We start from the raw sequence: 27,711 nt of genomic DNA on the forward strand, positions 1-27,711 counted from the left end.
TTTTCTTCCTCAACCAATAGTAAAAAATAAAAATATATAAATAAATTATAAGGCCTCATTTATTAAAACTGTTCCTGTTTCATGTATAAACTACGCTTGTAGATTTGACGTTTGATGTATTTCACCAGGTCTTAATAGATAATACTTTTTTAAAATTTTGAATTTTACATTTCCTCCATATCCCTGTAATTTGGCTCTACATTGATGAAGTAGTCGTCAAAGAAATCATGAAGACTTGCAAATGTTGGCCTCTGTTCGGGAACTCTGTTCCAACATTTTAGCATCATCTCAAAGTAAGAGTCTGGCACCTCTATGATCCCATTGGTTGGTTTGCTCATTCTATGACCCTGCTCAACCATTGCCAACACTTCAGCTCCTTGCATGCCTGTTTAGAATTTTCAAGGTAATTATCATAATGCAGTGTAAGATATATTTATAGCCCATTAAAAAATGTTTATTAATTTTGTGAAGTTTGTTGCCATCAAATTTTGCAATTTTGTTTTCCTTGGATCCAACAATAGGATTTTTCATTGCTAAACATAGCTGTGGACAAATTCAACACGTTTGCACAGTGTAGTACCAAAGTGCTGAAAAGTCACGAGGATATTGTTTTGTTGAATTATTGAGAGATATTGGAGATCATCTTTGAAGACCCACACAGGAAATAAAAACCTGCAATTTCTGAATAGGTATAGAGGAGGGGATTTCAGTCAAGACAGATAAATTGATAGACAGATAGAATGGTTGTTAGGTAGGTAGTAGAGCTGTAATGATATCCACTTGCATCCGATTATCCATGGCAATATTGGTAATGGATAGTCCGTGGTTTAAAATCATGGCAGATAGGATAGAAAGGTTCAATGGATAATCAAATATCCGTAACACTTTCTGTAAATGTCAACTGATCAGTTCAAACACAAACTAGTTTTAGTATTAGTTTGAGTGAATCTTAGAATAACTGATTCATTGTCACTAAAACATACAGTAAAGTTAGAAAGATTTTTTAATATTAAATATTATTTTATACCTCGTCTTTGACAAAACTGATCAAAAAAGAGGGAAAAAAAAGAAATATGAATAACTTGTGACAAAAAGTATTGAACTAACCTGGATAAGGCACCTTTCCAAATGTGATGATTTCATACATGAGAACCCCAAAAGACCAAACATCTGATTTAATACTGAATTTTCTTTCCATAGCTGCTTCTGGCGCTGTCCATTTGATGGGGAACTTTGTGTCTAAAAATTAAAAATGAAATATAATATAGTGCTAAGATAACAAAAAATGACAGATTTAAAAACACAGTTTTGTCATGAATATAAAGGATGCATACATGGAATACAGTATTATGTGCAAGCAACTAAATACCATAATTTTCACAGGTCCTTTTATTGCATGTTTTGTTAATATTATTGTACCATTATTACATCGTGGAAAAAAATGATCAATTAAGCAACTTAACAATTAACCATATCATTTAAGCCATGTCAAAAGGACATCACATGATCCTTACTTTCATTTGCCTCATAAATGTCATCCTGGATAATTCTGGCCAATCCAAAATCTGCCACTTTCACATTGTAGTTTTCACCAACAAGAATATTAGCAGCACGCAAGTCTCTATGGAGAAAATTGACCTCTTCAAGATAAGCCATACCCTCAGCAATCTGGATAATAATGAAGTGTGATAGAAAAGGTGAGTCACCTAACTACTAGATATATCATGTTTGAATAAATAATTACATCTTTGACCCAATAACAAGGATGTGCATAAGATCATGATAGAAAATTTGAGCTTGAGACTTTTTACTGTCATAGCCAACCATTTGCAAAACATGGCTCATAGAATTGAAATTGGAACCAGTGGTGAGAAAAAGAAGAGAGATGTTCGTTATGTGAAAGAGCCTAGCATACAAACACCTGAAATATTCAGTAGCCGCAGAAGAGACACATCTATAGCTGTTGCAGTAAATTATCAATATAGTCTCGCTATAACAGAAATGCCTTTTCATTGCATTGAGTACAAAAGTCCAAGAACGCTTTTTGGGCTATACCAGGGTTGCCAATTCAGGAGGCAAAAATTTACTGAAATTTTACAGAAACACATAGACCAAATCTTTCCAGTAAAAAGACATCATGTACTTACTTTTTTACTGTTTAGCAGGTGATTGGAAAATATACTGAGGGTTTATAACATACTGATTTCGTAAATATATGGAAAACTGGCAACCTTGGTATACACTAGGTCAATCTATCTATTTATGCTGTACTTAAAACCATTTCTAGTCTGCCCTTGGGTTACATACAACCGAATAATATGAAATAAAAATGCATTTAATTCCTACCTGTGAGTTAAAGTCAATGAGGACATTAAAACGTAGACGTTTTCCTTTATCCGAACGCAAGAAGTCCAACAATGCCCCATTCACCATAAGCTCTGTAATTATGTAGAATGGTTCATCCACTGAGACAACAGCTAAAATTTGCACAAGTTTCCTATGGGTCAATTTGTGCATTATCTTGGCTTCATCTAGAAAAGATTCTGCTGACATCGTCCCCTTCTTCATTGTTTTGACAGCCACATCCACCACTTTGCGAAGCGTTCCTGAAATAGAATTTTTTTAAGAACATGAAGATGAAGTACTTAATTGAGCAATGAAGCCCAAAGTTTTGGGAGACTATAATTTCTGCCTTTTGCCAAAAGATGGTCAATCAATATTAACATTAACAAGTCTGTAATAACCAGCCGAAAGCCCCCTTTGAACTCTTCACCAGAAAAAGATTACCACGGTCCAATTACAAATAGTTCAACGTCTTGTCGAACTGTGGCCACCAAATGTAAGAACAGCAAAGAGATCTCATTCAGTGTGTGTCATGGAACATCTCTAATACTTCTCTAAATTTCAATGGAATTACAATTCTGCTTCCCCATAATAGACATTGTGACTGTCTATCACAACTTAATTCATGTCTGAAGTAGTAGTAGTAGTAGTAGTAGTAGTAGTAGTAGTAGTAGTAGTAGTAGTAGTAGTAGTAGTAGTAGTAGTAGTAGTAGTAGTAGTAGTAGTGGTAGTAGTAGTAATAGTAGTAGTAGTAGGGTAATATTTGTTGTCGTCATAGTTGTAAAAAAGGGGTCCCTATTGGTGGTAGTGGTGGTAGTAGTAGTAGTAGTAGTAGTAGTAGTAGTAGTAGTAGTAGTAGTAGTAGTAGTAGTAGTAGTAGTAGTAGTAGTGGTAGTAGTAGTAGTAGTAGTAGTAGTAGTAGTAGTAGTAGTAGTAGTAGTAGTAGTAGTAGTAGTAGTAGTAGTAGTAGTAGTAGTAGTAGTAGTGTGTAGTAGTAGTTGTGGAAGTAGCAGTAGTAGTAGTAGTAGTAGTAGTAGTAGTAGTAGTAGTAGTAGTAGTAGTAGTAGTAGTAGTAGTAGTAGTAATATTAGTATTAGTAGTAATTTTAAAATAAACGATGCATAGTAAGAGAGGAAATTGATAATTGACAATGTGGTTAATGTAGTGCCTTGATGTAGAAGTAGAAGCAAATAAGAAAATCGTTTATAAGTAAAGATGACTTTGAAAAAACAATCATTGCTCAATACTGTTTCTACTGATAATTACAGCTAAAGGCTTAGGCTTTCCAAACAAGCACTGTCACAATTAAAGTGCAAGCACTCATAAGAGCACAATATATCCTTATGGCCATACTTTAAACCTAACTAAATTTTAAATTGAGCTTTATATAGCGCAATATTCACTAAATGTGCTCAAAGCGCTTTACAGGGGGTCCCTGGTCAACAGCAACATTTAACATGTAGGACGGGACATGACGCCTGTTAGGCGATATTACAATTTTTTGGACAAAGACAACGCTGTTAACGGCCAGGTACTCATTTTGCACCTGAGTACGGTGAGAGAATGTGAGTAAAGAGCCTTTTCGAAGGACTTAACTATGTATGTGCCGATCCGAAAGCGAGTGTCATACCACTAGACCACATAGCCGCACGTAGTGCTCAGCAGTGATCGCTTTAATTCATTCTTCACATTTATTTTGATGTTCGACAAGTATGAACTGTGAGTCATGAACCAAACACATTGTTGTAATATATTTAAACTTTTAATTGTATCAAAGTTAAAGTGCACTCACCCTACAATAAAAATAAAAAAATTAATAAATTATATTTATTTGAGATGTAAATTAAATTATATTGAACAAATTTCTCGGCAGTCCAGAGTAAAATAAAAAAAATTAAAAAAGAATGTTATGATGAAATCGAAATAAACAATGACAGACAGTGAACAGCATGGATACTAAAGAAAAACAATGGCAGAAAACTAATTTACAGGGGAATAAATTATTTCCGGCTATTTTTCCTTTTAATTAGGTACGCCAATATGTGTATAAACACTGTCAATCAGTCATTTAACAAAATGAAGCAAAAAATGTAACAACAAAAATATTTGACAAATCAGCTGATTTTAGTAAATTGCCTGATGATTTACAGGCCTAGAAGTAGTAATAGTTGTTGTTTTTGTTATAGTTGTAGCTGTAGTGGGGATGAAAACTGACCACCAATGCACATCACTATGATAAAACTTTATGTTTGACAAATAGCTAAGATTTTTAAAAATCGCAGCAAGGTAAATCGTCTGAATTTTAACAAAGTTGCAATTTTGCCCTCCAAATTTAATTTTTCAATGAACTTTTTAAATTTGACTTCTTTAAATCTTTAAATTTTAAAATATTTTACAACTTTTTGACAACCATAGATGCGAATTTATGTGACCATTTACAACCTTTACAACAAAGGCGTCAAATTTACGTTTCATGACTTTATGACCTTGATAGACACCCTGAAGATAAATCCTGAAATGTACGTCTTATCAAACATTTTTCAGTCATATACTTTCAATGTTCATAAGATAACAGAGCAATTTAGATTAATTCACTCTGTGCAATAAGGTATGTTTATCATTTTGAAAGTATTTAAAAAATAAAATAGCTAGACAGTAGTTAAATTCAGAGAAAGTATTATTTCAGCATCGTTAATGTTGGCGAGTGAAAATGGTAAAATCCATTTTACGGAAATTAGTAATATTTTCTATGCAAATCAAAAAAATATATATATAAACACTAAACCTACCTTTCCATACATCTCCAAAACATCCTGACCCAAGTTTGCTGGTTAATCTTACAGCCTCTCTGCTAATTTCCAACTCTCTGAATTGAACGACTGGAGGGATGCGAGGGCAAGCCTGATACAGTTTACAACAAAGTCCATCAGAGTTCTCTGAAAAAATTGGTTAAAAAAAAAAAATTGTTAATGTTGAAACTTTTAAAACCAAAACAACTGGTTTTTATCCCACTAATATTAACCGTTAACTAAGATCTGCAACCCAATTACAAACACTAATATTAACGCTCAACTAAGATCTGCAACCCACTTACAAACACTAATATTAACACTCAACTAAGATCTGCAACCCACTTACAAACACTAATATTAACACTCAACTAAGATCTGCAACCCACTTACAAACACTAATATTAACGCTCAACTAAGATCTGCAACCCACTTACAAACACTAATATTAACCCTCATCTAAGATCTACTACCCACTTACAAAACAAGTGAAAATAATAAATTCCTACTACAAGTGACTGACAATCACACATAATTTTTGTCTTATTTTGCAACAAATGATGGTTTTGTGTTGTTTGTGTGTGTGTGTGTGTGTGTGTGTGTTTGCTTTTTTTGTTTTGTTTTGTTTTTCTGATCCTCTCTAATCACTAAAAAAATAACATTTTTAAATTAATCTGCTTGGTCAGTAAATATATTATGCAATTTTACCAATGGTGAGATGGGTAAACAAGATAAAAAACATATAAATAGGAAAATGCAATTAACTTTAAAACAGAGATTTTTCACTTTAGGCCAACTTAAAACAAAGGTCAAGTTCGAATAAATTTCATTGAAGAAAAATTACATGACTTTTCGTCAATTCCAATTCAAATGGCTTTGTTTATAAAAAATAATGTCTCCCTCAAAATATAGCAGAGAAAATAATCTGATTCAGACATGGGTTGAGAAAACTGCTTTATTACCGAAAGTTCTTTTGCAAACTTTCATAGTCGGAAAGTATTTTAGAGCCATATGACCCATGATGGTTAATCTGGGGTTTATTTCAAATACATTAAATGGACAGAAAAAATTGCTCACTATCTTTGGATAAGGCATTTGGATCTGATGCAAAGTGCTTTCCAACAGATGTAAAAGATCCTGTTACTCACTGCGGACTGGTTGCTGGATGGACAGACTGTAAAAAAACGTGAATCTGTTTGGATTCAAATCCAGTCCATTAAAGCATTATTGAGTACTTTATGCATTGAGCTATCAGACATACCAATTAATTTTTTCCCCTTTTCTTAACATTGTTGGATAATGCCTCTAATCTGTGTGACCAAACTAGCACATTACCTCTATAATGTTTGATGACATCAAATAATGATCGGAATGTTTTCTTAGCACTGATGAAAAATCCACCATCATCCATTTTGCGTATTCTGTAATGTTTGACACATGGATCACCATTGGCTTTGTCACTGTCACGAACCGATAAGACATATGATGATTTATCTGAAAATAAATTATCCAGGAAAGTGATCAGCAAAGTTTCAGAAATGGCTAATGAGTTAGTATTAATATGATACAAAAGTTAATCAGATAGTAATAAACTATAGAATCTAGCTTTCCCATGGATGCATGCATTTATTCTTTTATTCTGATTCCTCATCAAATTTGCAACTATTGGCACCCAGTATTCTAATCTCATTTTACCTGGCTGTCATCATACCTCTATGATAAAATAAAAATAAGTGCAACATAATGTCAAATATTTATTTTGAGAAGATATACCTGTGGCCTCCCTGACCAAGAAAGTCCCTTGAGGGTTACCAGGCAGTAGAAGCATCTTATCAGATTCCTTGCGATCAAACTCAAACCACCAACTACGAGAAAAAATATATTAAAAAACCTTTCATCATCATCATATTATTATTATTATTATTATAATTATTATTATGACATTACAGTTACGCTTAATCGCACATTGGTTAATCGCACATTCCACTCATACGCTACACATTCCCGAAAAACTGAATTTTCTCTATATAATCGATCCCCTTAATCAACACATCTTTATTCCATCTTTAGCATGTTTAGTGGAAATTGCGCTATACAGAGAGGCCAACTTTAAATTTGGCTCACAGGAATTTCAGACCCACTCGAAGGAATTTCAATGCCAAAAGAGGAATTTCCGCACACAAGAAAAGGGAATTGGGATAGTATTTGGCACCAGGTTTACATATTGTATAGTTATATATAGATAATTGATTAGAACTATACTATGATATATAAACACAATGCCAAATACAATCCCAAAGTTCCCTTATTTCAAGTGAAATAAAGCTCCAAAACCTAATGGTAGTGATTGTAGTACTGGTGGTAGTGAGGAAACTGTGATGTTGATAGTTGTAGTAGTAGTGGTAGTGATGATGATGACGATGATGATGTGATAGTGGTTGTAGTAGTAGTGGTAGTGATAATGATGTGGTGGTGGTGTTTGTAGTTGTAGTAATGGTAGTGATGATGATGTGGTGGTGGTGGTTGTAGTTGTAGTAGTGGTAGTGATGATGATGTGGTGGTGGTGGTTGTAGTAGTAGTGGTAGTGATGATAATGTGGTGGTGGTTGCAGTAGTAGTATTGGCAGTAAAGATATGGTGTTGGTGGTGGCTGTAGTAGTAGAGGTAGTGATGATGATGTGGTAGTGGTGGTGGTTGTAGTAGTAGTAGTGATAATGATATGGTGGTTGAAGTATTAGTGGTAGTGGTGATGATGTGATGGTGGTGGTTGTAATAGTAATAGTGGTAGTAATGATGAGGTGGTGATGGTGCTTGTAGTAGTAGTGGTAGTGATGATGATGTAGTAGTAGAGGTGGTGGTTGTAGTAGTAGTAGCGGTAGTGATGATGATGTGGTGGTGGTGGTTGTAGTAGTAGTGGTAATGATGATCTGGTGGTGGTGTTGGTGGTGGTTGTAGTGACAGCGATGATGATGTGGTAATGGTGGTTGTAGTAGAAGTGGGAGTGATGATGATGTAGTAGTACTAGTAGTAGTAGTAGTAGTGGTGGTTGTAGTAGTAGTAGTAGTAGTTGTAGTGATGATGATGTGGTGGTGTGGTTGGTTGTAGTAGTAGCGGTAGTGATGATGATATAATGGTGGTGGTTGTAGTAGTAGTGGCAGTGATGATGTGGAGGTTGGAGAGGGGGGGTTTTGGAACAAATTGACCTCACCGGAATTTGAAGGAAGTTGCCCGTAACCCGGAAATTTTTGCTCCAGGCCGGAGTTTTTTTTCCGGTGAAACCGGAATTTTGGCATCACTGCGCTATATAAAAGCTCACGTTTTTTGCTTTTTTAAAAAATGTGTTTAATTAAGATAGATGTTTTTAAAGTGTAGTAAAAGAAAATAGAAAACAATAGTGGCTGGTCTTTGCTTCGTACCCAAAAGGTACCGAGTTCAATCGCCCGCCGCTGCGCTGTGTGGCCTCGAGCAATTCACCTCGCCCTAGCTCAATTAGCAGCACTGCACTGCGGCTGATGCCTGGGTTATTCCAGTCTTACCTTGGAATAGACCCTAGAGACAAATTTTCCCTTTATTATCTTATTAATAGCAAAGAAAAAGATTGCAACCACACAATCAGTTGGCCACCATAAAAAAAGGATAAAAATCACAGGACAATGAACAGTTCTATACAGTAGTAAAGATAACTTGATGAGAAATGGAAATAAATACTAAACAAATTATTTCTGATGTGTTCTAGTACTCCAACATTATATGCATACTTAATATTTATGATAAACATTAACGTACCGCTGCCAATTGCGATTTTATGTGGTCAAAGTTCACTATAATTTTGGTAGCCTTCTGATACTGATAGAATGGTTTTGATTCACTAGTATCACTGACAAAATTGACATTTATTGGTAAGCGAAAAAATGCTAAATATTAATGAATTGTGTATCATTTCTTTAGAAAAATATTGACTACTTTTGTGATATGATGAAATCAAAAATAATTTTTAAATTTTTAAAAATGCATATTTTTACAAAACTAACCTGGCCATACAAGTGAGAGAGGGGGAAAAAATGGTGCTGCTTAATCAAATGTTTCCCCTAATGTTGAAGTAAGTTATCATCTTTCTTAACAATACTCACTCTTGTGTTTGGGGAGATGTGTCATCCTTGATGACATAATTGCTTGGAATATACCCTTTTCGTCCACTAGTGATATGTATTGCCAACCACCAGTCGTCTGTTTCAGTCCTTAACATCAAAATGAGGAGAAAAAAAAGTGTTTGAATTATAGAAAAAAATAAGAGGGGGAGAAAAAAGAATATAGAAAAATGTGTTTTTTTTAAATATCAAGTAATATCTAATAATGACAACAAGAGACTAAAAAATATAATGGCTTTCATCTCAAGATTAAATCAATAAAAATAAAAATTCCTTGCACTTTACCTTAATATATGATGATTACCAAATTCCTTTCATAATTCTGTAAAAATTGTTAGAGCTACACCACTAATTGAGTATTTTGATTGACTAATAATAACACAATGCAATGGTGCAAAACAAAATTAATTTTTACGTTTCATTGGTGATTTCCATTACATCACCCTTCTTGAATGAAAGGTCATCTTCGTTGATAGCATCAAAATTGTACAAGGCACGAACTGTGGATTGTTAAATGAAATTTCATTAATCATTAAATATCTTAAGTGTCTTTCAAACTGTTAAAGTATGAATTCTTTTTTCTTTTTCAAAAGCTAAAATAAAATATAATTAATATATCCCCCCCCCCCCCCAAAAAAAAAGGATGACATTCTTTAATGTATGTGCAACATCAGTACTTCAAACTCTTATTAGATGAAAAACTATAAACAGTGTGAATATTATCACTACCTGTTTTGGAAGGCACTGTGGGCAGAGGTCTCTCTTTAGTTGGAGATGCAGATGCAAATCCATTACTGTCCACGACATCTGAAGCCCCACTATCAGGGGAGCTTACGATGTGACTTCGAAGATCAGGAAGTGGTGTGCCCGTATTAGAACTCTCATGGCGGCCTAAGCAAACATTTCCCATTGTCAATATATCAAGGTGACCTTAACCGTGATCTGAAAAAAAATAATGATGACACAAATATAATTGATTCTGCAGCTTTGTCACGTTTTCTGTGGTCACATTCTACTGGTAGGTCCCGAGTTCGAATCCTGCTCTGAGAATCACAAAGTTGCGTCTCTGGAAAAGGCCTTTTCCTCACATCCCTACCATACTCAGTGTAAAATTGGTAGGTACCTGGTTGATATCAGAAATTGTCTCCATAAAAAAAATTGTAAAAGCACCTCTCAAGTATCATGTCTTACCCTACATATTAAGTGTTGCTATCGGATTGGGACCCCTTATAAATGCTTTATGCATATTAAGTAAATATTGCACTATCACTCTGGTCAAAATATTTCCAGACATCTATAACTCATTCAACCCTAACACTGACTATCTTAGTATTTGGCCCTAATTACATTTACCACATCATTATTTCATTTTTTTGAGACAAATTATATGCATATTATTAAGCTGCTGTTTTCAGTGTTAACATGTTCATAGGAGTTGAATAAAAACTAAGTATATGCCAATTTTCTTTTAGATTGAGTAAATTATCATTATTATTATTATTTTCAATCTTGAAAAGCATCAAAAACCTCTACAGAGAGCGGAAAGCAGGGACTAGGATTGAGTGAGATATCATGTTAATAGTTTACATTAGAAGTTAGATACTACTATTCTTCATTGCAACCTTCAAAGTAATCCCCTTCTGCATCTACATGCTGTCTGAGACTTTGGAAGCAGAGATATATGTCCTCTTTTGCAAATTTTCTTCCCACTCTTGGAGCTTACGATACTGTCACCTTTTAAATGCCATTTTAAATTTTGCAAAGAAGAAAAAGTCACAAGAAGATAAATCCAGTGAATAAGGGGGATGTGGAAGGACAATCACTCTGTTTTTAGCTAAATAGTTTTGCACATGCAATGATGTATGTAGACTGGCATTGTCATGAAGACGTTACCTAAAGCTCAGGTCACTTTCTTCTCACATTTTTGCACAAGTGTTTCAAAACTTCAGAGTAAAAATACTGGTCAACAGTCCGATCTGGTGCTACAAACTCCTTATGAACAATTCCTCAGAAAATCATATAAAACCATCAGTATCAGCATGAGCTTTACTCTATTCTTCTCTTGTTTTGGATGTTTGAAACTTGGACACTACCATTCAGTCAATTTTTGCACAGTCTCTGGATCGGAACTGTAAACTTATTTTCCACAAATAATGCATAGTCTTCACGTTCAGGAATTAAATCTTGTTTTATCTTTTATCTTCTATTAAGTCATGTGGACAGGTTTTGCTGCAATTTTGCACAACTCAAGGCGGTTTGTTAAATCAAAAACTAAAGGTTTCTAAATGAGTCAATAAAATGGAGATAGAGATAAATGGTATAAATGTGACTCATAAATAAGGGAACAACACAAAAGAAACGATGCTTCGACATTTGGTCTTTTTCAAGTAGACACGAAATATATATATATATATATATATATAATAGACTGTCATAATAGTTGAAACATTATAAGTAAAAATGTGTGTATGTGCAAAGGAAGAGTGAGAGAGAGTAAGAAAGAGAGAGAGAGAGAGAGAGAGAGAGAGAGAGAGAGAGAGAGAGAGAGAGAGAGAGAGAGAGAGAGATAGACAGACAGAGAGAGAGAGAGAGATAGACAGAGATAGAGAATGAGATGAAAACTATATATATCGAGAATAAGGCAGGGGGACGGGGGGGGATGTGCTATTGAAGAATACTAGACGGGGATAGTGTTATCATTGCCCCCCCCCCCCCCCCCCCCCCCCCACCAAGATATATTAAAAAAGAAAAAAATATATCGAGGGGGGGGGGGGGTGAGAAAGAAAGAGTAAGAAAGAGAGAGAGAGAGAGAGAGAGAGAGAGAGAGAGAGAGAGAGAGAGAGAGGGGAGAGAGAGGGATAACATTATCGCCGTCTAGCCCCTCCCCCCTACCTTATTCTTCATATATATATAGTTTTGATCTCACTACTTCATCTCTCTCACTATCTCTTCCCTTGCATGCGCACACACACATTTTTACCTATAATGTTTCAACTATTATGACAATCTAATATATATAAATATATATATATAATATATATATATATATATATATATATATATATATATATATATATATATATATATATATATATATATATATATAATCTTTCTAACAAGAGAAGTAACATGCAAACTAATAACATCTTTCTTACTATCTAAAATAGATTACTGTAACTCGTTAATCTCGAATGTAAGCAACGATAAAATATCACGCCTTCAAAGTATCCAGAATGCGGCTGCTAAATTGATTTTAAGAAAGAAGAGAACATCCTACTCGCTGCCACTTTTGTATGAGCTGCATTGGTTACCAGTTAAAGTGAAAATCGAATTCAAACTAGCAGTATTGTGCTATAAGTGCCTTAATGATCAAGCACCATTGTATATTACTGAATTTTTAGAAACTTATTAGCCAACGAGGAGTCTACGTTCTGCACTAGATTCTACAAAATTAATTGTTTCAAATAAATATAAATATAAATTTTACGGCGGCAGATCGTTCAGTCACGTCAGACCTTCCATCTGGAACTCTCTTCCTAAAAGAATAAGAGAAACGAAGTCCTTATCAATATTTAAATCAAAGTTAAAACACATCTTGATTAATGCAGCTTTGTAATTTGACCCCAATATGAATGTTAATTTAGTTTATGTTATTATATCATTATTTTATATAATATTATTTCCGTATTTGACATAGCATGTGGATGTATTATAACATATCTTGTATTACTGACTTTATGTTTAGTTATTACATTGTTGTAATATGATATTATGTTGATGTAGTATATATAATGTTTCACTTGTATAATAATGTCACTATATTATTGTTTCGCGCATTGAGCATCACCCAGTGATGAAAATGCGCGTTATAAATGTCATGTATTATTATTATTATTATTATTTGTTTTTGCTTTTAAGGCGCTTGCAACACATTTAGGTTATATCAGCGCCAGTAAAAAGTTCTGGAATTACAATCAAGGCACCCAAGAAAAAGTAAGACATAGGGGAACTGAGAACAAATAGGGATCAGATGTATATTCCAAGAGCACACCACCAAAGTACTTGTTTGAAATCGCCTATGTCTCATCCGGACACAAGCACAAAATCCAAAGAGGAATACACTTAAATGCTAACATTATACATTCAAAATATCAAATATAATAATACATAACAGAGAGATGATTTACAAGGAAAAAAATATCATCATCTCCCAAAACAATAACTATGCATTCGACTGTTTCCCTCCCAGCCAGGACTCCGAACAGGGCCAGAAAAAAAACAAGTAATCTCATTCCAAGACAAAGACAGAAAGCATTTCGGAAAACAGATATAAAAGGACTGAAGACACAGTCTATACCTCCTATATATATATATATTTACATTTCATGTCTACTTCAAAAAGACCAAAGGCCTAAACATCGTTTCTTTTGTGTTGTTCCCTTATTTATGAGTCACACTTACTCCCTTTATCTCTATTTCCAGTTTGTTAAATTTGTTATGGCAGGACCCATGTGAAATTCTAAATTCAATACAAATGTTGTTAATGATGCGGTGATGACCGTTGCTAATAGGGTAGAAATTATGCAATTGTTAGCATATCGAAGAATTCAGTCTTATATCTAATAGAAATAAAAAATTTAAATTTATTTGTTGTACAATGAATGAATCCATGCTCACCTCCCATGCAAACTTGATGAATAGAGAGTTTATGAGTGTTAACCGTTTAAAAACAACGAAAAGTGCCTGGAAGATTTGAAAATGTCGTGCCTTTAAAAATTTGCAAATGGTTCTTGACTATCTTGGAATTACTGTCAAGAACAACAAATACAACGCTGTTAACAGCCAGGTACTAATTTTACACATGGGTAAGGTGAAATAATGTGAGTACAGAGTCTTTTCCAATGACTCAATTATTATAGTTATGCGCTTCTCAGAGCAGGACTTCAATCCTGGACCTTCCGATCTGAAGGAGTGTGCCATAGCACTTGACTACACAGTAGTTACAGCAGTGTGTTTTAACACTGACAAATTCATTTTCTTTGAATAAAATATAAAATGGTCTCTTAATGGTGTGAAATTCCAACCTATACTATATTTACATAGACAAGATAATCACATCTAAAAATAGTGTATACTTATATATTTTGATCATAAAATGATACAAAATAGCTTGTTTGGGGGGAAAAAAAAATCAGGATCAGATCAAAGGAAAATAACCATTAATGTATATCTTTATAAACATTTAATTTTCTGGTTGAAATTGAATCCTCCTTATCAAAGATTGTGATTACATTTTGTTTTCATGGAACACAACCTACGTAAAAAATATTGAAAGTATGAATAAGATCTGACACAATTCAAAGTAGCATAATGCATGCTTGTACTGACATCCATATTTCTATGCAACTACCCAATACTGTTTAAAATTGTATGAGTGACAAATTAGCAGTTTATGACTGATTGAAGTCAAAGATATTGTGAAAGAAAAATATTTACAATATTTCTGTGGAACGCTTCTGAGCTAAATAGAGAAGCATTCATGAAAATTATGAACAATGAAACTGAGAATTTTCTGGGAGATTTTAATAACCTGCATCAGTGTAGCATGAAATTCATAATAGAAGTGACGATTTTGTAAATTTTGTAGGATTTAGCAAGTCTGAATTCAACAGTCTCCTCTAAATGAAGATATTTAATTTAACTTTAATGCTATTAGTATTAGTCACATTCACAATAACATCACTAAAACAAAACAAAATTACTCTATATATTGACATAATAATATGATGATAAGTAAGATGTTGCAAATCAGTCACAACACACTTTCTAACAATATGGAGGACATGAAAGGAGCCAAAACAAATATACCTCCATGAATATTCATATAAATTTGGGGTTGGGAGCTAATACCACAACTTACAATCAAAAACAATCACCCTCAGGCTAAATACTCTGAGAGCAATGATGCATGAAATAACAGTCATCTGAACAGGCAAAACAACACTAATAAGCATAAAATGTAAGCAATGTACCACAATCTAGAAAAACGACTCAAGATGGAGTGAATTTGCTTAGAATTGCACTGCTACAGATGCCTTGATGCAAAGATGTCATTATTTATAATGAAAAATATTTTAGGTCTTATTTGTCCTCACAATCTTTTCTCAATAACATTACAACAGACAAATACGTCCTAAGGCTAAGTTACACTAGCAAATGCTGACAAATATATCCAAATGGGTATTCAGTGTTGCTCATAATATGCTTTTCATATATTTTGCTATCACTACAGTTGCATCTCTAATCCGGAACTCCACAATCTGGATGTCTCCATTATCCGGACAGGTTGCCTGGGGATGGATTTTTCCCCCCTTTATTTGTACACTTTAGGGAGTGATTCCACTATCCGGATGTCTCTGTAATCCTGACAAAATGCTGCGAACGGAGGTGTTTGTATTGGAGAGAAGTGTATTGTCCGCCTGTTGACTTCTCTTTTTTTTTCAAATGTAATTTTTTTTTCAATTAAATAAATCAAACTATTTTCAGTAATTTCAATTACTTGTTTCACAAATCTAAATTCGACCCACTGGAAAAACAATAACCCTACGCAAAGTGAAGTTACAATTTTATTGAGGTCATTGCAGATGGTTCAGACATTAAAAACAATACAATTCATTGTTTTTCTGACGAATTAGAAGGTGATGAAGAAAAAGACAGGCATTCTGTCTCTTATGGATGGATTTGAAGTCGACAATAAAAATTGCAAGAAAACTACTCCCCAAACAATAACTTAAATAGCATCTTGAAAATTAGATACATAACTTACACAAAGAATGGTTATTTAGAGCAAAACTAAGATCTGCATCTTCTAAAGCAAAAAAAATAATTAATTAATTTAAAAAAATAAAAAAATAAAAACAGCTTCAATTTTTTGAAAGAAATACAAAATTCTCAGATGTGTGAAAAAGATCCAAAATCTTGTATCACTCCAGCAATATCACTCTGCATCTTCAATGCGTTAATTGCTTCTTTTTTCCAATATTTTGAATAAAATTTAAATATCATCAATAGAAAAAAAAGTAGTCCCTTCAGAGCTATTCATCCCCGTTCTGTAGCGTGAAATGAACCATAGCAATCGCTTGCTATCCATCGGAGAGAACACTAGTCCATCGCAAATTACTTTCCTCCAAATCTAACAGACTCAACCACCCATTCATTGATGGGCCCCCATCATCAATCAACATTATTCTAATAAGAACATGACGACAACTCATACAAAATTTTATTGTGATGCAAACCAAAAACTACATTTCATCAGGAAATAGAAAAAGCAAAATTTATTGTTTTTGAAATTATTACATGAATATTTCAAGAGGGATGTCGATAGTGCCAGACATTTCTGCCAATAAAGAAAAACGATTATTGAAGACACTTGTCTGGCGATAACCAAAAGCCTGGCCTTTTCATTATTGCCAGACACGTTGATCACGTTGGCAGAAAGATTTTATGCAAAATGTCAAACTAAGCGTGAGAAATTCCAAATAATCTTTAAAATGTCAGTGGTAATTTGTGTCCCAAATCAGTTAATATCAATAGTCCATCAACCATTAAAATTTTCACTACCTACCCACCCGTTAATTTCATTGATCTTCTTTTGTTTCTACAATTTGTTCAATATGGGATAATGATGATGGTCGGGGATTATTTATTTTGCGGCCTAAGTGTTGTTCGCCCCAAAACCAACCTACTTATTTTCCCGTCTTCTTCATACAAAATAATACAATTTATTATCACACTTCCACAAAACTAGATCTAACAACATATTATTCGAATCAGAGATGAAAATAACAATCAAAGCAAGGCAGCAAAGATGGTAGAAAATTATCTTGATCATATATGAATTTTAATGGTGTGGATAGACAGCTCAGTGGGTTAGACCACCTTTCATTTTGTTTTCCTTTTGTTCCTGCACTGGTTCAAATCCTCTCTCTCCCTTTTTTTTTTTTTTACTTCCAAGATGACGTCAATTATTTTCCCTTTTGTATTGGGCAAGAGTTTTTTTAATTAATTGAATTGGCAATAATCAAAGCGTTTTGAGAGATTTGCTTTAAATTGGAATACAAATACCGTGAGACCTCTCTAAATTCTAGATGAGATAGAGATAGAGCGATAATCAGAGATGCCAATTGTAAATTTGGCTCACAGGAGTTTCAGACACCACTCGTAGGAATTTCATTGCCGAAAGAGGAATTTCCGCACACAAGAAAAAGGAATTGGAATGGTATTTGGCTTTGTGTTTACACATTGTATAGTTCTAAATAGATAACTGATTAGATTTATATTATGATACATAAACACATTGCCAAATACAATCCCAAGGTTTCCTTATTTCAAATGAAATAAAGTGCCAAAACCTAATGGTAGAGATTGTAGTACTGGTGGTAGTGAGGATGATGTGGTGTTGGTGGTTGTAGTAATAGTGGTAGTGATGATGAAGATGTGATAGTGGTTGTTGTTGTAGTAGTAGTGGTAGTAATGATGATATGGTGGTGGTTGAAGTAGTAGTGGTAGTGATAATGATGTGGTGGTGGTGGTGGTGGTGGTTGTAGTAATAGTGGTAGTGATGATGATGTGGTGGTGGTTGTAGTAGTGGTGGTAGTGATGTTGATGTTGTGGTGATGGTGGATGTAGTACAAATGGTAGTGATGATGATGTGGTAGTGGTGGTTGTGTTAGTTGTGGTGGTGATGATGATGTGGTGGTGGTTATAGTAGTAGTTGTGGCAGTGCTGATAATGTGGTGGTGGTGGTTGTAGTAGTAGTAGTGGTAATGGTGATGTGGTGGTGGTGGTTGTAGTAGTAGTGGTAGTGATGTGGTGGTGGTGGTTGTAATAGTAGTGGTCGTGATGATGATGTGGTGCTGGTGACTGTAGTAGTAGTGGTAGTGATGATGATGATGTTGTAGTAGTGGTTGTTGTAGTAGTAGTAGTAATTGTTGTAGTGATGATGTTGTGGTGGTGGTGGTGGTTGCAGTAGTGGTAGTGATGATGATGTGGTGGTGTTGGTTGTAGTAGCAATGGTAGTGATGATGATGTGGTGGTGGTGGTTGTAGTAGTAGTGGTAGTGATGATGTGGCGGTGGTTGTTGTAGTAGTAGTGGTAAGGATGATGTGGTGGTGGTGGTTGTAGTAGAAGTTGTGGTAGTGATGATGATGTGGTGGTGGTGGTTGTAGTAGTAGTTGTGGTAGTGATGATGATGTGGTGGTGGTGGTTGTAGCAGTTGTGGTTATGATGATGATGTGGTGGTGGTTGTAGTAGTAATGGTAGTGATGATGTGGTGGTGGTGGTGGTTGTAGTAATGATGTGGTGGTGGTGATTGTAATAGTGATGGTAGTTGTAGTGATAGTGCTGATGATGTGGTGGTGGTGGTTGTAGTAGTAGTTGTGGTAGTGATGATGATGTGGTGGTGGTTGCAGTAGTAGAGTGGTCGTGATGATGGTTGTAATACTAGTGGCAGTGATGATGTGGTGGTTGGAGGGTGGGGGGGGGGGGGGGGGGGGGGGGGGTATCCTTGGAACAAATTGACCTCACTAGAATTTGACGGAGTTGCCCGGAACCCGGAAGTTTTTGCTTCAGACCGGAGTTTTTTCCGGTAAAACCGGAGTTTCGGCATCACTGGATAATTTTTTTTCACTCTAGTAAATGTTTCTCTCCCCTTTATTTTTCTACGCTAAATTAATATCCATATCTCTATTATGAAAAATTCTTGCAAGTGCCTAGGCCTAAGTGATATATAGTGATTGTGAAAACGAATAAATATAATCAGACTTTTTTTTTATTGCAGACCCGTGCCCATGTCTGTTTGTTTTTGTTTTTAAGGGTTTTACGGCGCTTGGAACACAATAAGGTCATATCAGCGCCAGTATAAAGAAAGAAAATGGGATAAAAATAAGTTCTAGAAAATACAATTAAAGCGCCCAACGAAAGGTAAGACAAAGGGGAATTGGTACAAATAGGAAATAAGATGTAGATTCCAAGAGCACACTATCAAAGTACTTTGTTTGAGATCACCTAAATGTCTCATCCTGACATGAAGCACAGTCCCCACTAAGAGGAACACTCAAATGTTTACAAATCATATATATCATGTAAACAAAACAAATACAGTGTGTAACAGAGAGATGATGTACAAGGAAAAAAATATCATCTCCAAAAAATAACTATATACAGAGACGCCAACTTTAAATTTGGCTCACAGGAGTTTCAGACACTACTCGTAGGAATTTCAATGCCGAAAGAGGAATTTCCGCACACAAGAAAAAGGAATTGGAATGGTATTTGGCATTGTGTCTACATCTTGTATAGTTCTAAATAAATAATAGATTAGAATTATATTATGATACATAAACACATTGCCAAATACAATCCCAAAGTTTTCTTATTTCAAATGAAGTAAAGCGCCAAAACCTAATGGTAGAGATTGTAGTACTGGTGGTAGTGAGGATGATGTGGTGTTGGTGGTTGTAGTAATAATAGTAGTGATGATGAAGATGTGATTGTAATTGTTGTAGTAGTAGTAGTAGTAGTAGTGATGATATGGTGGTGGTTGAAGTAGTAATTGTAGTGATGATGATGTGGTGGTGGTATAGTGGTTGTAGTAGTTGTGGTCGTGATGATAATGATGTGGTGGTTGTTGTAGTAGTGGTGGTAGTGTTGTTGATGTGGTGGTGATGGTAGTTGTAGTACATATGGTAGTGATGATGATGTGGTAGTGGTGGTTGTAGTAGTAGTAGTGGTAATGATGATGATGTGGTAGTGGTGGATGTAGTAGTAGTGGTAGTGATGATGATGTGGTGGTGGTTGTAGTAGTAGTCGTGGTAGTGATGATAATGTGGTGATGGTGGTTGTAGTAGTAGTTGTAGTAATGATGATGTGGTGGTGGTGGTTGTAGTAGTAGTGGTAGTGATGATGTGATGGTGGTGGTTGTAGTAGTAGTGGTCGTGATGATGATGTGGTGCTGATGGTTGTAGTAGTAGTGGTGGTCGTGATGATGATGTGGTGCTGATGGTTGTAGTAATAGTGGTATTGATGATGATGTGGTGGTGGTAACAGTGATGGTAGTTGTGGTAGTGGTAGTGATTATGATGTGGTTGTGGTGGTGGTTGTAGTAGTAGTGATAGTGATGATGATGTGGTGGTGGTTGCAGTAGTAGAGGTAGTGATGATGGTTGTAATACTAGTGGCAGTGATGATGATGTTGTGGTTGGAGGAGGGGGGGGGGAGGGGGGAGGTATCCTTGGAACAAATTGACCTCACCGGAATTTGACGGAATTTGCCCGGAGCCCGGAATGTTTTATGTTTTGTCCCAGACCGGAGTTTTTTCCGGTGAAACCGGAGTTTTGGCATCACTGTATAGATATGACGTCGCACGACGGTTTGGTCCTGAAGGTACATTCTGGACATTTTGACCTTTTGATATTTCTGAATAGATCATTCTTTTCTCTTTAATTTGATGCCTGTTTCATTGATGTACCATAAATTTTGGCTGAGTTATACAAAATTGAAATTGGAAGGTTCCTGCAAAATTCAGAGAAATTTGCACTTAAAGATTTTTATGTCCCGTCCCACATGTTAAATGTTGCTGTTGACCAGGGACCCATTGTAAAGCGCTTTGAGCACGTTTAGTGGATATTGCGCTATATAAAAGCTCAATTATTTTTTTTAATTCCGTTATTAATTTTACAAAATGCCCATACCGCTCCAAAAAAATGAGCCAGTTGGGCAGGCCATTATTGGGTCAGAGTTTGTCGCCTGATTGTGGATGCTACATAGTCAATCTTTTCATTTTAACTCATCCTCCCGTCCCGGTAAACATCTCCATCTATCTGTCTATCCACTAGATCTTTATTTTTTCCTCACATTCCATCCTCCCATCTCTAGTCAATTATCTGCCGAATCTGATAAGTTAAATTATTCATTTGTCAAATATCTCATAAAATTAAATTTATAATGAAGCAAGATATTTGAATTTCTTGCAACATCAACTCAAACAACAACCGTGCTGCGTAAGTGGCCATTTTGCATAAATTATGACCGTGTGATCCTGAGGACCAATGAGAGAGAAGGATCCAAGGGGTTTTCCGTTGGTAACCATGCATCGCCTACTTCTGTTTACATAACTGGAATTTGACTACACTATTTTTGAGGATATAATTTGACCACAAGAGGGGGTCAAGGGGCTAACTACAAATAGCATTGCGAAGGTCAGAATGGAGTTCTCCTTCAAGAAAAAGTTGTAGGTTACCAATTACCAGATTGGCGGACGTCAAAATGATCCCTCTTTCAATGGGTGAAAACAGGGTTAAGTCTTTTAAAAAATTAATTTTATATATCTTTTTTAATGAAAAAAGTATGATTTTATGATAGAAAAATACCTTTACAAGTCGAAAATTGAAAAAAAGCATTTTGACTTTTTTAATTTTTAGTCACTTTTCAGATATAATGGCTTCTCAGTCTTCCGGACCAAATCTTCTCGCCACATCACATATTTGACTACTACCCTCACAGCCAGGACCAGGACAAAACCAAGTAATCTCATTCCAAGACAAAGACAGAAAGCAAGTTGGAAAACAGATAGGGGGATAGAAGACACAGTAAGTACCTCCCTGCCCACTGAGCACTTTGTCAAGTTTGGCCCCGCTAAATTAGGCACTTTCATGAATTTTTCAAAGGGGACTAAAGGAAATAAAACCATGTTATTTGGATAGAGTTTGAAAAACCATTTAAAATGATATATGATACAACACTGTAGCTCAATTGGTTCAAAAGTTATGGATTTTTATATCGACAATTTCTCCTTATATAGCTATATAAGAAAATATTCTTGAAAATTGTGACCGAAAAATTGATGAATTTAGGGTTTCTCCCTTTTAGAGAGCAACTATGTTAAAAAAAGAGCATATTATTACATGTTTCACCTAATATAATCAATAGAGGTACTAGACCAAAGGAAATAATGCAAGAAATTAATCACGCAACATTGTTATGTAATGATTATGTAACATTACGTGTGATTGAGCAATGGCGCTGTACCGTATGCGAAAACCCGATTTACAAATCGGACTATAAAAACTGTCCTATTTAACAGATATTGACAAATGATATATCATTTTAAAGGTCTTTTCAAGCTCTATCCAGAAATATGAAAAGGTAATAGCTAATTTCCCTTTGTACCATGTAACCGAAGTCTATAAAAATATTTTGTTTCAAAATCATCGGCTGATATTTTTTTTAAAGTTCGGGGTCACTGAGGAAACAAAAGGTAAACCAAATTAAAATGACAGCAAATTAACATACCTGGATCCACAGCAAGGCAGAAACAATTCTTCAAGAAGACAATATCAGAGTCAAAGGAAGTAAAGATCCTCTGTCACGATATCAGTAATGATGTCTACAACTTTTACTCTGAACTCTGTAGACTCGTCCTCAGACTCTTCCTCCCGCCAGTAAGATATGGTAAAAATATCCCTCTTCTTGGACAATTTGACAATTCGACCATTGTAAAGAATATCTTCTCCCTCAACATTCCAGGTGTGAATAATATAGCATCCGATGACCTCTTTCGGCTGATCGAAAATTTGAGTTAAATATCCAAGAAGAGGCCCTTTTACATTTCTGAAGATAGTATTTGACAATCCAGATGAGTCCTGAAGCGCACCGGTGACATCATTTGCAATTTTGGCTCTTCGCACTCTGTCCTTCTTTTGTTGCTTTACCCTCTGCCGTTTCACCAGCTCCATTTGCAATGCAGACTGGCGTAGATTAAAGCTGGACTTATTCTTTATGCCCTGGCACCTTGCAAACAGGATGATTTTTGATTGCTCTTCAATGGACTTGCTGTCTAGCCAATCAAGTGTTCCGTTGGTCTTCACCTTGACTTTGGCATCAATATAATCTAGAGAAGCATTTGGGGCTCGCCTCATCTGTTTGTCAAGAATGCCCAGGGTTCTCTCTGCCCATATGTTGTGTGCTGGGGCGGTGTCAACTCTTCCAGCCATGACAGCTGCAGAATTTGCACCCTCAGGCATGTACTCTTTCAGTTGTCGTGTCAGAATAGACACAAACTCCTGAAGAATACATTCTGTAGACAAATACAAATCAGCCTCATCTCTATCAACTATTTTTAAAGACTGAAGAACTGTGTCTTCTTCCATAAAGTGTCGACCGAACACATCCTCGGTTGCGGAGTACAGCCGATCCGGGGCATGGGCGAGTGTCTGAATCTTAGGAATGATGTTGATCAGAGAATGAGCTATTCCTGCATGGTCCCTAACAGAGGACGAAGTGTAGCAAAGAGCCATCCATGGTGCTGTGATCGATTTACCCACCATCCCCAAAAGTTGCAGGTCATTGAGAATTTTCGGATTCGACAGATCGGTGGCGAGGCAATTTGCAAGAGTTGTTGCACTGCACTGTGTCCTCAGATAGGTGACCAATTGGTGGCGATAACGATAAATAGTTCCAGCCAGATGAAAAAGAACATGGAGACGATTCCCAACATACCTCAAGAACGTTCCTGGTTTTAAATCCTCCGACTTAAGAAAAATTTTAAAACCAAGAGGGTCACCCTTTTCCTTGTATCGAATCTTGTAAATCCCCTGAATAACACTTACAACACAGCTTGTTCCTCCAAGGGTTTTCCCATGAAGATTTCTCTTACTGTCCAGCTTTCTAAGAGCTGAACGGGCGCCATTTGCCAGGCCATCCAAAGGGTGGAGGTTGCACTTGAGATCCAACAAGCTTTTGTTCAATTTCTCCTCCAGCAGCACCACGGCAGCATGATTGGCAGCAGCCCGATCTGTTAAAGTACATAAAATTTTTCCTTTTATGGCATCACACACATCAATATGTGGGATACCTTTGTAAGAAGCATAAGCCATCCCAATGTTGTCCAAAGTGTCTGAAATATGATGTACATAATCCTCTGCACATCCACCAGGCAATTGAGCTGCATTAAGGGTGAGTATTGATGACTTTGTTGAAATATGTATTTCATTGATGTGTTGTCCATCAACCGTTGTGGCATCCCATGATAAGGTCATTGCATCAGATGACAGAATTGTTTCAGCAGACTGAATGTCAGCAATTACTCCCATCTCACGTGCCATTCTGGTAGCTGTCGATATGTTTGGGACTGACAATAAGGAAGAACCAGTGAGACACTGAACTGCATATTTTACAACTGTGCCAGTGGTAGCTGCTGGTACCTCATTTGACAGACATTTGTATATGACCTTTCTTATGGAGCAGGAGTAACTGTTGCCAGTTTTATTTTGGATGATAGAGCAAGATGGCGCTGAAGTCTCTTCTAATAGAGCGATATAATAATCAATTTGAATATGGCAATCCTTCTCCTTGTGGAAAATTCTGGCACATTATGGACTCCCTGAAAAGATAGTAAACCTCATTAAGGAAATGTATGAAGGATCAAGTTGCAGGGTTGTACATGAAGATCAGCTGACTGACAGCTTTGAAATTAAGACTGGTGTCAAGCAGGGATGCTTGCTCTCTCCATTCCTGTTCATCCTTGCCATTGATTGGCTAATGAAGGAAACCTCCAAAGGGAGAAGAAATGGGATACAGTGGACCCCTGGACACAGTTGGATGATCTGGATTTTGCAGATGATCTGGCTCTTTTGTCCCACACCCAGGACCAGATGCAAACAAAAACCACAATTATAAACAGCCTCTCGGAATCAATTGGTCTAAGAATACACCCTGCAAAGTCAAAGGTCTTGAGGATAGGTACGCGTCAAAGGGAGCAGATCAAAGTAAAAGATCAGGAACTCGAAGATATAGACACTTTCTGCTATCTCGGAAGTATAATTGACAAGGATGGAGGCACGGAAGCAGAGGTGAAAGCACGAATAGGAAAGGCACAGGCTGCATTCACATCTTTGAACAGAGTTTGGAGAACTAAAGATATCTCCCTTCAACTAAAGCTAAGACTTTTCAACTCAAACGTGAAGTCTGTCCTACTGTATGGATGTGAAACTTGGAACGCATCACAGGCATGTATAAGGAGGGTACAGATTTTTGTAAACAGGTGCATGCGTAAGCTACTCAGAATAAAATGGATGGATAGAATAAAAAATGAAGAAGTATGGAAAAGAACACAGCAGAAACCAGTAGGAGAGGATATAGGAAGAAGACGATGGAGGTGGATTGGACACACGCTTAGAAAGAATGACTCAACTATAACAAAGAAAGTATTGGACTGGAACCCTCAGGGCAGAAGATCAAGGGGAAGGCCACGAGGAACATGGAGAAGAATTAAAGAAGCTGATATACAGAGAAGTGGTAAGACCTGGAATGAGATAAAAAAGTTGGCTCAGGATAGAGAAGGATGGAAACTGTTTGTCTGTGGCCTATACCCTGACCCAGGGTGAAAAAGGCAATGATGATGATGATGAATCCTTCAGCTCTGTTTTTAAATCTCTGTTCAAGGAAAAACAGTTGATTCAGATCAGATGTAATTTTTTTTATTTTCTTTTACTAACTGTTTGTTCTCATTGGTCAAGGCCAAGTTGGTGTCTTTAAGAATCTGAATAGAATGATCCTGATTCAGATTTTTTTTCTCCAAGTAGGAAATGAAAATAATATATCCATGACAAATATTATCAGGATCTGGAGGGAGATACTGAAATGTTTTTAATACATCAATTAAGGTAGACACAGGATCCATTTTGATTTCTTTGTCAGGTTGAAGTTTTCAAAAGCTGTATTGGAATGCTGAATCTGAGAGGGAAGGGGGAAAATACAACCACAAAAAATAATTGAGACAAGAGCCAGAACTATTATATTGTCATTAATTAACAATTATTAATAACAAAGTAATAAGTGGTGATGATATGAAGATGGTGATAATAATGATGGACGATTATGATGTTGGAAAGTTGGAAGAGATGATGAAAAAAAAAGACAAAAGTTGTAGACGAAGACCCATTCTAAACTAAAATTAAAATTCTAAAAACACATTGTTTTCACTTCAATATAAGTCAAATTAAATTAACATAGTGGAAAAATATAATAATCATAAATAAAAACGAGACCAAGTTTCATTTAAAATGAACAAGATCCCCATCTATTACGATAAATTTTAAAACGAAAGTAGCTTAATAGACACAAAGAAGAAAAAACCTATTATCGATAGATTTCCGCTCGACTTCAGGTCTGGTGGTATCAGACCGCCTTTCTTTACGGTTCTAAAAAACACATTGCCGGTGGATGAAATGAGATGAAATTTGGAATACAACACATTGAAATGTTAAGCTTTAACTGCAATAAAGTTTGAAAACATTATATTTTCAACAAAAAAAATTGTAAATCAGTAAAAACTTGCCTTTCTTCACTCTGTTGTATCTTCTGAACCAATGAATGGATCTCGATGAAACAAAGACTGTTGAAAAATGCGCGATCTCCAGAAAACAATGATACCTGATACGACCCCGTTCATTTATCAAAAAACACAAAAATACGTAGATATCCGTAGGCCCCCTCCGCAGGACCGTAAAAACCCGGTCACAGCTTCTCGAGGCGATAGCGGCGTCAACGACGGCAGTGAAAATCGTATCGGTGAAAGTGCCTCGCTAAATCGCAGTTATCCGTTATCCATAGGTAGTATAAGTAATAAGCACTTCGAATGATACCAAAATTAGCCACCAAGGTTCACAAATAACGCCATGGTGACAAAATCAGTAAAGGGCCAAAAGTTAAGTTCCAAAAAACGAGTTTCACCTTACGTGTGAGTGTGAGTGTGAGTCTTTCGGCGGCCACTGGACTGGAGTTCTCAAAGTTCAAAGTGGGAGGTACTCATGTCTGTCAATAATCAGAGACCAGTATCAGTCTGTCAATAAGATTGTAATAATAAGAATAAGTTACCTCCGTTATTTCTACCACCTGGGTTTAAAGGTAACCGAAGTAGTGAGGTCTCTACCCGACTTCAGAAAGTCAATCCCTTGAGAAACAGCCTCCCTACAACAAACAACAAGGAAGTTGTTTTCTTCGGCGATGGGAGATCAATCTACTTCCTCTCGCCTCTCACAATTTTTTTTCTTTCCGTGTTTTCACTTTGGGTTGCCAGAAATGCCAGATTAATTTAAACAAAAAATGTCATAGAAATATGCGTACTGGCCTAAAAAATACCAAACTTTTCAAAACATCACTTTTTCTGTTGTAATAATAATAATAACAATAATAATATAATAATAATAATAAAAATATAATAATAATAATAATAATAATAATAATAATGATAATAATAATAATAATATTAATAATAATAATAATAATAATAATAATAATAATAATAGTAAATATAATAAAAAATTATTTAAAAAATAGTAAATAAGTAATATATATATATACGTGTGTGTGT

The 27,711-nt window shown here is 35.7% G+C and overlaps 1 protein-coding gene across 3 annotated transcripts; it reads right to left on the minus strand.

The window, feature by feature from the left end:
- LOC144980574 (tyrosine-protein kinase Yes-like) lies at positions 1-27,426 on the minus strand. 3 transcript variants are annotated; one of them, XM_078928252.1, is made up of 11 exons: positions 27,216-27,426; positions 10,009-10,221; positions 9,695-9,779; positions 9,262-9,369; positions 6,906-6,997; positions 6,468-6,626; positions 5,133-5,279; positions 2,347-2,606; positions 1,515-1,668; positions 1,108-1,239; positions 1-385 (listed from the first exon to the last, which is right to left on the minus strand). In XM_078928252.1, exons 2-11 carry the CDS (start codon positions 10,187-10,189, stop codon positions 165-167), a joined length of 1,539 nt encoding a protein of 512 aa, XP_078784378.1. In that variant the 5' UTR covers positions 10,190-10,221; positions 27,216-27,426; the 3' UTR covers positions 1-164. The 3 variants fall into 3 exon arrangements, with proteins under 3 accessions (XP_078784378.1, XP_078784385.1, XP_078784393.1); XM_078928259.1 differs by having other exon boundaries at positions 27,077-27,380; XM_078928267.1 differs by having other exon boundaries at positions 27,072-27,359.
- Positions 27,427-27,711: the final 285 nt, after the last annotated feature.

This window comes from Berghia stephanieae, chromosome 1, assembly GCF_034508935.2.
Source record: "Berghia stephanieae isolate SIO BIC M18660-M18661 chromosome 1, UCSD_Bste_1.3, whole genome shotgun sequence".
Lineage (NCBI taxonomy): Eukaryota > Metazoa > Mollusca > Gastropoda > Nudibranchia > Aeolidiidae > Berghia > Berghia stephanieae.

What these genes read in the sequence shown, in the direction of transcription:
- LOC144980574 (XM_078928252.1), bottom strand. Translation starts at nt 10,189, where the DNA reads ATGGGAAATGTTTGCTTAGGCCGCCATGAGAGTTCTAATACGGGCACA. An exon ending in ATGGAAATCACCAATGAAAC is followed by an intron (nt 9,370 to 9,694) that starts GTAAAAATTAAT and finishes TTTGATGTTAAG; the next exon opens with GACTGAAACAGACGACTGGT. An exon ending in ACATCTCCCCAAACACAAGA is followed by an intron (nt 6,998 to 9,261) that starts GTGAGTATTGTT and finishes TTTTTCTCGTAG; the next exon opens with TTGGTGGTTTGAGTTTGATC.